Source organism: Haliotis asinina, chromosome 9 (assembly GCF_037392515.1).
Source record: "Haliotis asinina isolate JCU_RB_2024 chromosome 9, JCU_Hal_asi_v2, whole genome shotgun sequence".
In the NCBI taxonomy this organism is placed as follows: domain Eukaryota; kingdom Metazoa; phylum Mollusca; class Gastropoda; order Lepetellida; family Haliotidae; genus Haliotis; species Haliotis asinina.
This window is the reverse complement of record NC_090288.1, coordinates 42,396,493-42,408,285: the sequence shown is the minus strand read 5'-3', so window position 1 is coordinate 42,408,285 and position 11,793 is coordinate 42,396,493. Positions and strand designations below refer to the sequence as shown.

General features: G+C 40.5%; 1 protein-coding gene across 1 annotated transcript; it reads right to left on the bottom strand.

Moving 5' to 3' along the window:
• Positions 1-5,568: 5,568 nt before the first annotated feature.
• LOC137295594 (uncharacterized) lies at positions 5,569-10,026 on the bottom strand. Its single transcript, XM_067827018.1, has 3 exons — positions 9,911-10,026; positions 8,817-9,000; positions 5,569-6,081 (listed from the first exon to the last, which is right to left on the bottom strand). Exons 1-3 carry the CDS (start codon positions 10,024-10,026, stop codon positions 5,569-5,571), a joined length of 813 nt encoding a protein of 270 aa, XP_067683119.1.
• Between the last annotated feature and the right edge of the window lie 1,767 nt (positions 10,027-11,793).

Sequence of the window (11,793 nt, the reverse complement as noted above, 5' to 3'; positions counted from 1 at the left end):
AGTAATCTAGAATTTCAAAATGTGCAAAACGTGATAGGCAGAGGGGAGTAGTTATAACATAGTCAACAACCGTTCTGTCTTTACAGGTTGCCTTACCGACATTATGATCTTTTCCTAAGCGACCATTACATATCAGTAAATTAAGATGTTTACACATGTCTATAAGTTTAACTCCGAAATTATTTGTCCGGTCTATATCCTTTGTTGATCTCTCATGAGGTAGATTTAGTAGAACTAATTGTGGTTTAAGTTCATTGTTCAGTTCATTTAAGTCTAATCAAAATTCATCTATAATGTGTTCAGCAAAAGCACAATAGTCACTCAGATTTCCAGTTCTTGCATTAAAATCTCCAAACACTGTAATATAACCACTTGTAGAGGCGAGATTAAGGATTGATGTCTCAAGTTCTGTAAATACATCATGATGCACATGTCTTGAGCCCTCGGGGGGTATATAAACACAAGGAAGGTATAGGTCTTGATCAGTATTTGCAAGTGACTTACATACTCTGATGTATAGCACATGTCTTGAGCCCTCGGGGGCTATATAAACACAAGGAAGGTATAGGTCTTGATCAGTATTTGCAAGTGACTTACATACTCTGATGTATAGCACATGTCTTGAGCCCTCGGGGGGTATATAAACACAAGGAAGGTATAGGTCTTGATCAGTATTTGCAAGTGACTTACATACTCTGATGTATAGCACATGTCTTGAGACCTCGGGGGGTATATAAACACAAGGAAGGTAAAGGTCTTGATCAGTATTTGCAAGTGACTTACATACTCTGATGTATAGCACATGTCTTGAGCCCTCGGGGGGTATATAAACACAAGGAAGGTATAGGTCTTGATCAGTATTTGCAAGTGACTTACATACTCTGATGTATAGCACATGTCTTGAGCCCTCGGGGGTATATAAACACAAGGAAGGTATAGGTCTTGATCAGTATTTGCAAGTGACTTACATACTCTGATGTATAGCACATATCTTGAGCCCTCGGGGGGTATATAAACACAAGGAAGGTATAGGTCTTGATCAGTATTTGCAAGTGACTTACATACTCTGATGTATAGCACATATCTTGAGCCCTCGGGGGGGTATATAAACACAAGGAAGGTATAGGTCTTGATCAGTATTTGCAAGTGACTTACATACTCTGATGTATAGCACATATCTTGAGCCCTCGGGGGGTATATAAACACAAGGAAGGTATAGGTCCTGATCAGTATTTGCAAGTGACTTACATACTCTGATGTATAGCACATGTCTTGAGCCCTCGGGGGTATATAAACACAAGGAAGGTATAGGTCTTGATCAGTATTTGCAAGTGACTTACATACTCTGATGTATAGCACATGTCTTGAGCCCTCGGGGGGTATATAAACACAAGGAAGGTAAAGGTCTTGATCAGTATTTGCAAGTGACTTACATACTCTGATGTATAGCACATGTCTTGAGCCCTCGGGGGTATATAAACACAAGGAAGGTATAGGTCTTGATCAGTATTTGCAAGTGACTTACATACTCTGATGTATAGCACATGTCTTGAGCCCTCGGGGGGTATATAAACACAAGGAAGGTATAGGTCTTGATCAGTATTTGCAAGTGACTTACATACTCTGATGTATAGCACATATCTTGAGCCCTCGGGGGTATATAAACACAAGGAAGGTATAGGTCTTGATCAGTATTTGCAAGTGACTTACATACTCTGATGTATAGCACATGTCTTGAGCCCTCGGGGGTATATAAACACAAGGAAGGTATAGGTCTTGATCAGTATTTGCAAGTGACTTACATACTCTGATGTATAGCACATGTCTTGAGCCCTCGGGGGTATATAAACACAAGGAAGGTATAGGTCTTGATCAGTATTTGCAAGTGACTTACATACTCTGATGTATAGCACATGTCTTGAGCCCTCGGGGGTATATAAACACAAGGAAGGTATAGGTCTTGATCAGTATTTGCAAGTGACTTACATACTCTGATGTATAGCACATATCTTGAGCCCTCGGGGGTATATAAACACAAGGAAGGTATAGGTCTTGATCAGTATTTGCAAGTGACTTACATACTCTGATGTATAGCACATATCTTGAGCCCTCGGGGGTATATAAACACAAGGAAGGTATAGGTCTTGATCAGTATTTGCAAGTGACTTACATACTCTGATGTATAGCACATGTCTTGAGCCCTCGGGGGTATATAAACACAAGGAAGGTATAGGTCTTGATCAGTATTTGCAAGTGACTTACATACTCTGATGTATAGCACATGTCTTGAGCCCTCGGGGGGTATATAGACACAAGGAAGGTATAGGTCTTGATCAGTATTTGCAAGTGACTTACATACTCTGATGTATAGCACATGTCTTGAGCCCTCGGGGGTATATAAACACAAGGAAGGTATAGGTCTTGATCAGTATTTGCAAGTGACTTACATACTCTGATGTATAGCACATGTCTTGAGCCCTCGGGGGGGTATATAAACACAAGGAAGGTATAGGTCTTGATCAGTATCTGCAAGTGACTTACATACTCTGATCCATAGCACATACTCATACATAACCCAGGGATAATCTACAACTATACTGTTGAAGATCTACAGAGGGTGATATCCTACATGTTATGTCGAGACTTGGTAAAACCAGTATGACGGTATACCGGTTGATGTCATATTCTATATGTGTCGATTTTTCTTTTATTGGATTAGGATAACAGAATAAGTCATTTGTGAATGTCTCGTGTGTGGCTAAAAATTAACGCACGTCGCCAAGAAAGTTCGCAGATTGAAATGTATTTTAAACCCACGCAAAAAAAAAAAATAAAAGTACACAAATACATATCCTGTATATATGTACGTTTCCTCGGGTCACCTTCTTTCCAGTGATGTCTTGTGAACCATCCCCTCTGAACTATCACTGTGTAATATCTCACGTCCAGCCGCACGGAAACACCTAACTACGAGAACGGATGCGTGCGTTATCACACAGTCAAATCAGCATGTCAAAAAAAACCCAGACAGAATGCAGACATCTACTTCCTTTAAGATATGATGATAATGAACTTACTTAATGACAACTGCGGTCTTAATATTATCAGATCTTTTACTACCATACGATGCCTCCTTGTATCAAGATCTTACGATATGGAATCGTTATTTCACATTCAACATCTAACGGAGATTATATTATTTTCAATATAATACTAAAAGCCTCAATATCTGTAACAGTGGCTACTATGAATCAAACGGGTGGTGCTGCAGTTTTCTAGTTTCCTATTCTCGCGGTACTGACGGATATCGGCCGAAAAATAATACAAACAGTTCTTATCGTATGAATGATTGTTGTTTTTAAATGAAGAGACTGCCCCTCAAACATCTGCATCTATCAACTGCTTTATCCATCAGCTGTATTGCCACTCCTGAGCCCGGTGAAAAACAAGGTCGTCACTGACATATCGAGGCGTCGCCTATTCTCGCGGTATAACGAGGAAGTAATGAAATGTGAGGAAGAGGAATCCTGTCGGAAAGGGCGGGAAGAAGTTATGATTTGTCCAAGCTGTCCAAACTCATCAATATTCGTTTTATCGCAAAATTTTGATCATTCGCAGACACGAGCCACTTCCTAGTTACCAGCCAGTGATGTAAACATCCGTAAGTATGATCGACGCTTCGGCGATCTCGGCAGAAAACGTGTTTACCGGGAGAGAAGAAACCCGCGAAAATAGGGGACGGCCCTATATATTTTTTTAAGTCGAAATACTGTCGTATTACTGTAGGTTGCCTTCAAGTTTCCACGCCTTCTCTAAGCTAAACAATACCTAATCTCATTCGAAATGATCTCAGATGCCATCACAAAATGCATGATCTGTGGACCAACTTTATAACGTCAGAACGGCTTTCGAAATGTGTTATTTGATCAGACAGCCTCGATTTTATCAAGGTAGTCCGAACGACTTTCCTGTTCTGCACGGTTGATTCTATGTATGGACAACGGACGAAGGTCCATCAACGTGTCAGTCAATAATGCATCTGCGAAAATATCAAAGTAAAAACCTCCAATAAGATATAATACGTTATATTGAACAACGAGACATGACATAATTTAGCCAGCATTTTAATAATTTTCTGTCATTTTATTCAAGATTGAAGCAGTTTACATATTCATAACATGACAGCCACGTGAGTTTCCAAATTGCTACATTATTTCTCAAATAGATCTATAAAATTGACTGTGACCAGATATATCGATTTCTGTCAATATATATAAAACGTATATACATGTATATTACAACATGGCATATATTTAAAGTCACAGAAATATCTGGCTGCATAAAAAATATTAAATGTTTCTCGAGCACATTATTTCCAAAGGTGGCAAGGGCGGTAGGACTTTTTAAAAAAAATGTTCATAGAAAAATGTAAACACATTTGGAAAGTTTAGCACGTGTTAATTAATGAGTTGTAGATTCAGTCACACCCGTTCGAACAGACACTCATTCTTATTGTGGACAAATGGATCATCGGGACGTTCTAAAATCAAAATTATTTTTTATTAATGGCAATAAAAATTGTTATGCGCACAAGCAAAAGTGACGCGCCGATGCCCGAGAAATGCTGTCAATCAAATGCTGAATTCATTTGTAAACAGTATCGGCCATCGTATGACCATTTACAGAACATATTCAATACGCAGTTAATATTTCGGTTTACCCAAATTTAGTAGTTATTTCTTTCGAGACATGGCTGTACTGCAAAATTTATGCGTGTTATACAAAGACATGTAAACTCACTGGAAGCAATATGTATGTGCGCTCTGGCTTCTCTCTATTCAAGTGCACTCAACGTACTCCCATCATTCTATACAGGTTAATACGCATGCGCAATGTATTGTTTATAAATGCTATGACGATGGGTACTCTCGAGGAATTCGTTACAAAGCTTCGATCTGAGAAAGATTCAACTCTAAATTTAACCCATCTGGGTCCCGATCCACAAAGTGTTCGTAGCTTATTCGAAAGCTTATGGTCAGTTATAGAGTTACGTTAGGCCATAATATTTCGAACGCGATCGTACCGATAAGACAGTCGTAAGTCCATGGTGAGTTATGGGCGTTACGGTCATCTTAGTGTTACGATCGTTTTGTGGAACGGGGCCCCAGGACCCAGAACATACTTCCACAATTCCCAACCCTACGGTGATCGTAACTACTATACCCTAACATGGATTTATAATGGTCGCAGCATCAACCTCGCTTTGTGCACGTGAGCCCTGGTCACAAACGTGTTGGAAAGATTTTCTGTGGGGTGCAAGCAGTCACAGATATTCAAAGGTGACTTCAGTTTCTAAATGTAGCCATATGATAGTGAATAGATCAAGGTCTGTATCACAACAACATTTAAAGATATAATACACTTTGGGTACCATGTGTGAAGCCTGCTTAGGGTGTCACCCACCGTGATATCGCTGGAATATTGCTGCAAGTGGCGTGCAACCCTATTCACTCACTCACTGTGTTCTTGATAATTGTCTACATGTTCTGAAGAAACAGGCACATGCCTCTACAGGTCATATCTATTGGGTAACCTGTCTGTGTAAATTATTACAACGAACAACACCGAGTACAATATCATGTAAGGCAGGAAGTTCACTGCTACCATCGTAATAATAATAGTGTACGTAACCCACACAAAAACCATCAACGTCTTGCTCGGGGACCACTGCAGTCGACGTCTTTCAACCCGTACCTCTTGACCCGCGTCATGATCTTCACCTTCAGTTTCAGGAGGGTCATCGTATGGTTCGTCTTCAAGGTCATCAAATTCTTGAATGCCCTCCAGATTGGATTCGCTGGTGCTGTTTCGCGCGTGGACTCGCTGGTTGTCGTTCGTATCCCCACATGACTGGTCCGAGTCTCCGGACAAGATGGCCGCTTGAAGGTACTGAATGTCTGACCGGAGCTTCAGGTAGCTTTCGCCTGTACTGACCAGATCGGACTTTCGGTGTTGCCTCCCTGAAGAGTTGTCGGTTTGGGTTGACGTCGAATGGACCAGCACTTGCCCGGATGTGGCAATCTGTAACGGCGAAAAAAGACTGTTGATGATCATGGCGATCTCTAAATAATCATGTCTGGACCAGGCAATCTAGTGATTAACATCATGAGCATCGGTCTACGCAGTTGAGGTACGACCGAGGATTTCAAGCTGCATACTAGTGTGTGGTGAATATATAACGTGAATGCTAGGGAATAGTCAACCTCTATGATCCACCAAAACAAATCCCACAGGAGTTAGTGAGTTTAGTTTTACGAAGCACTCAGCAATATTCCAGTTATATGGCGGCGGTCTTGAAATAATCGAGTCTGGACCAGACAAACCAGTGATCAACAGCATGAACATCGATCTGCGCAATTGGGAATCGATGACATGTGCCAACCAAGTCAGCGAGCCTGACCACCCGATCCCGTTAGTCACCTCTTACGACAAGCTGTGAAAAACAAAAAACAAACAAGTAAAGAGAAAGTTATATGAAAGGGTCGCTAAAAATCACCTATGCCGTCTTAAATGTGATATATCCCAGGAAACAATTTCAATATCTTTGAAAAATGTGAGCATGTGAATATCACTTACTATTTCACGGCTGACTTAAACAGGAGCAGTCTTATACTTCTGGAGCGGTGGGATAGCCTGGTGGTTAAAGCGTTTGCACATCACCCGGGTTCGAATCCCAGCATGGGCATAGTGTATGAGGACCAGTTCCGGGGCCCCCCATGATGATATTGCTGAAAGATTGCAACAAGGGGCGTAAAACCATACTCACTCACTCTTAATGCTACTGGGGCAAGGATAGCACAATCTTGAGAGGTGCTACAATTCACAACGCTGTGATAGTCCCGCTCATCAGGATTGTAAACACGTATGGTGGGTGTTAAGCCAAAAACACCCATTCAATAAAAACGTATCAAGGAATATATTTTGGCCCAATGATAAGTTGAGTGAGTATATGCCTAAAGCAAAGACTTCTGTCAGCATCTGATGCCTCTGATCGTTCAACAGCAACAAAGATTGAGTAGTTGCTGGCAATATGTTTGCATGTGTTTATCATCTCTAAAATCAGTCAGCGAGAGAGCGGGCGGGCGAAATAAAAGGATGAAAATAAACAATGATTTCCTCTATGGAAGCATATCCTACAAAACCTTAATTTTGAAATGCTTGGAACTAGTCTTTAAGGTAATTTTGAATGTATATAGGCTCTCTTTATTTCTAAAACAATTTCTTCAAATAACTGCATTTGGAGAGAGATCAAGCTGACCTTGTTCTTTAGGAGCGTGCGTGCCTTAGATGTCATTTATTTTCCACCAGGACATAATTTTCTGCAGCGGCGGGAAGATTTGAGAGAAGAAACGTTTTATTATTTCACGTTGGAGTGAAAATTCAGGGCTCCTTGGAGATGGGAAACACAGGCTGCCTTAGCAACTGTTACAATGGGGATACAACAAGAGGCATGGCCTTGGAATGGTTATTGTGGCTGTCCTCACAGCCAGATTCTGACAAAACTGGTCTCTCACATAGCCAGAGTGGGATTGGGCTGACTGGGGTTAGTGTTTTGATAACTCTTAGTCTAGAAGAGCCATAGCTTGTTTCAACAAAATATTCAGTTGGTGAGATTTTTTAGATTTGTCACAGGCAAAATGTAGCACAAATCGGGTTGCGCAGCATAGAGAATATGACAAGTCTTCTTATTTGCGAGCGAAAAGGTTGGCAACGTACTACCCTCGCTTCGTAACTAAAAATGTTTTTCATATCAAAATAAAATATCGCAACCATCAAAGGTGCACTCACATTTCCTCACTTGGTTGTGTTCTCAGATTTCCTATCCCATGTTTTATAATTAAATATGTTTTATTCAACATTTTAGGCGCCACTCGTGGTATTCAGATCGTTCTTCGCCTCCATTACCCCTACCAGATTCCGGCTGAACGGATTGACGGAACAAGAATAAGCAGAAATTAAAAAAAAATACCACACTACCTAATTTTATCATGAACCTGTTGGAGTGAATTTGCCTTATCTGTCGCCTCTACTCTTAGAATTCATAATATTGATAAAAAACAGAAAACACTTCTGGCGTAATGGGCGAATGAAGCAGGGGAGGTAACTGTAAGTATTCCATATGGAATAATACCCTCCTTAACTTCGTTGAACCGGAAGCTGGAAGGGGGAATGGAGGTGAAGAACGGTCTGATATACCACGAGTTGTTCATAAATTTCGAATAAAACATATTTCACGTGAGGAATTGTTCAACGTGGGGTTGGGAATGTGAGTGCACAACCCAGTGAAGAAATTAATGTATACCTTTGATGATGGCGATGTTTTATTTTGACATGAAACTATTTTTCGAACCAAATCGAGGAAAGTACGTTGCCAACCTTTGGTAACTTCGCTCGCATATAAGAAGACTGGTCATTTTCTCTATGCTGTGTAACCCTACAGTTCATCTGTGGATACATGTACACTGATATGGTATTATTTGAATATTCTTTGAGGTTAGACTCTGGCTAAGTGAGGGTGAATCTCTGCGACTTCTGCTTATTACCTGGCTCACCAAGCCACATTGCAATGTTGTTTTAACAAGACCGTTTTGGTTAGTGGGAGTGAACCGTCGTGGCTACATATAAAAGCAACTTAAAGCACATAAACTGCCGTGAGTGAGAGTGAGAGTGAGAGTGAGAGTGAGAGATATTTGTTTAACGACGCTTCCAGCAGTATTTCAGCTGTATAGCGGGGTGTGACCACGTTACAGACGTACGTTGCTCCTCTCTGCTCGCCACCCTTCAACTAGATCTTGTAAAACAAACGAAATGTTGGCGTCGTTCCTCAGGAACATCCGTGCGGGCACCCCATGTCTGCAAGTTGGACACCACATGCGCAGTCGATGCTGGGGGACATCGGGGTGGTTTTCTTCCATTGTCTCTGCCATCCGCCGCATACATCTGAATAGTAGATACATCAGTACAAAACAATGTGTGCCTTTCGAATTCCGCAGATGTAGTTATTGATTCTTAAAAAAAAATAGTACTCTTCGTTGGGTGCAGTCTACCCAAAAGGGGATTCCTGCACTTTACGGGTCCCTGAATTTGGCAGTTAACCCTAACCCTAACCCCTAATCTGCAACCTAACCCTAACCCTAACTTCCGGGGACACGTAAAGTGCAGTCTACCCCTCACACTTTATTCCCAATAGAGGTTACGAGGCAATGAGGTACTAGGGATCGCTGAATTCACTTTCGAAATCATTTCCAGTCCTAATCTTAGCAGTAGTCAACACTTTTGTGTACAGAGCTGAAAAAGATTCAAACTCATAAGGAATTTACATACTTTAGTTCGTGTTATATCACAATCAGAATCTGATATATAACGTCATTGTTACCACAGGATTTGCGCACTTGCACATTGGCACACCTGTTGTGCATAGGCGGATCGAGGGGAGCGCACCACCTCCCCTATTTGTCCTGAAAGTTTTTCAAATGACCATTGAGAAAATGAAGCGTGCGCTCCCTCTTTCACAAGAGTGTGCAAACCCATTCTTCAAAATGCTGTATCCGTCTCTGTTGTGTTATTACATGAGTTTCTGTGTAACCTTTGAATGAAGAATCCGCTGCTCGCATGTGTTTCATCATTCGAAAAAAAATCCCCGCTGACTTCAGGCTGCTCTGAAATAGGCATACTCTTATTTTCATAGATATTCAACAAAACATAAAATAAGCAGACAGATCCTGCAAACCAAACTCCAAGGTAAAAAACAACCCCGAAAGAACCGAAAAACAACGGTCGTAAATAATCTAAATTCGAATGCACATAAATGTACCAGTGTTAGTTCCCACTAAATGTTGTGATATCTTACCCTTTGCAGTAGGTGTGTCCACAGAACAGTGTCACAGGTTCATGGAAGTACGAAAAACACACGGAGCATCTGAGTAGATTTGTCCAGTGCCGAGGATGTCTCATGGGCGCGGCCATATTATCCGTTCAGTGTAACGTGACGTCAATTATGATGTCACAATGTTATGTAGTCACAATGGACAAGTGACCTCACACTTATGGTGACATAACACGTTTTTCTTTTCATCTCTGGGCCTGTCAACTGGTTGGCGAGATGAAAAAAGCCAGTATATAAACCCTATACCAAATACAACAGTTACTACTGAACCGCTGACGTTTTAACGCATGCCTTTGAATTAAGTGTGAAAAAAACGTATACAAAAAGAATGTAGGTATAAAATATGTGTAAACAAAAATACCAAAACTATGTTGCCGGGTATAGTCTATTTGCTGGGATCGGAGAAAAAATAGCAAATACAATGTACAGACCCATGCAAAAGGTATTCGGACACGTGACGTAATTTCCATAGACTTACGTGTTAAATTTAGTATAGCATAAATAATTTTCATTAATGTAATTAGTCAAATTTTGCACATTTGTGGGGAATAATGTTAACTACACTCACATAATTTCTGTTTATTTTTCCGTTGCTTATTTATGGAATGGCGACAGTTTAATCAACATTTTTACAGTGCCGTGAACTCCTTTAACATGGCGGCCCATGGGATTGTGCATTGTGGAATCACATGTAAGTTGATATAATTATGTGATGTCATTAGTTAAATGGTCGTCGGAAAATTGAACTGAAATTATGAGAGCTGAGCAGAGATGATTACCAATTTGCCAGTAAAATTTTACAAAGATCCACCCTAAACTCACTTCTTGTTATTCATGCTACTTTGAAATAACATGTAACATGCAAATTACGTCAAGTGTCCGAATACTTTTGGCAACGGTCTTTAGGAGAAAAGTTGTTAAGGGGGGCCATTTCCTACTTCTCTCCAACTTTTGAAGTAAATTGAGTTTTTAGCAGTTTTTCCCCGAAAATGTTGAAGGAACACCATCACCCTGAATACACAATGGTCGAGCAATAAAGAATATCACTTTTGGAAGTTGATTATATTGCAACAGAGTACTGACATTGATACGGGCGTTTCAATGTATACTGTTATACTAACGACCCGAAGTACAAAGATTTGTTAATACGTTTTTGGCATAAAGTCAATGTTATTTAAACTATGTTATTGATATTTCACCTGCGATCAGAAGACAATCATATGGCAAATAGAAGTTATATTTCATTTGAAACCTCCGGCTGACGCCGTCGGCTCCATTGTATTCCCGGGCTTCAAATACTCAATAACACCCGGAAAATGGCCAACACATGATGCTTATCTCCTAATACCAGAGTTTGGTTTAACTTGGCTTTTGATTTGGAATTCCATTGTGAGGTTCAGAATAACCACTGAAAATCATGTATAGGAGACTGGTCGTTGTAAAACGCACTTTTTGTATCCTGTGGAATAAATAAGGCCCGTTGCTACATTACGTGAATCATTTGCACTCTAGGAGTGCCATAGATTGAAACTACGTTCCACTCCGTTAATACAGCTCCTCCGACAGATAGGGGACAGTTCGGTTCTGATTTGCCACAAAATCTGTTATACTCTTTCCCCGTTATGTATCTGAGTTAAGTATGTGGCTGCCAAAGAACAAGGGCAGTGGTTGATAAAACATATAACTATCGCTGTGCCAGTCTACTTTTCTGGCATATATTATAAGGTTAGATAACAATCTCAGACTAATTTTGAATAATTTCAAACGATTTCAAATGGAAGTGTATATCAGGGATCAGCGATTGCTTAGGGACGCTTCTAGCAATTACTCCCCAAAATAGAAAATGG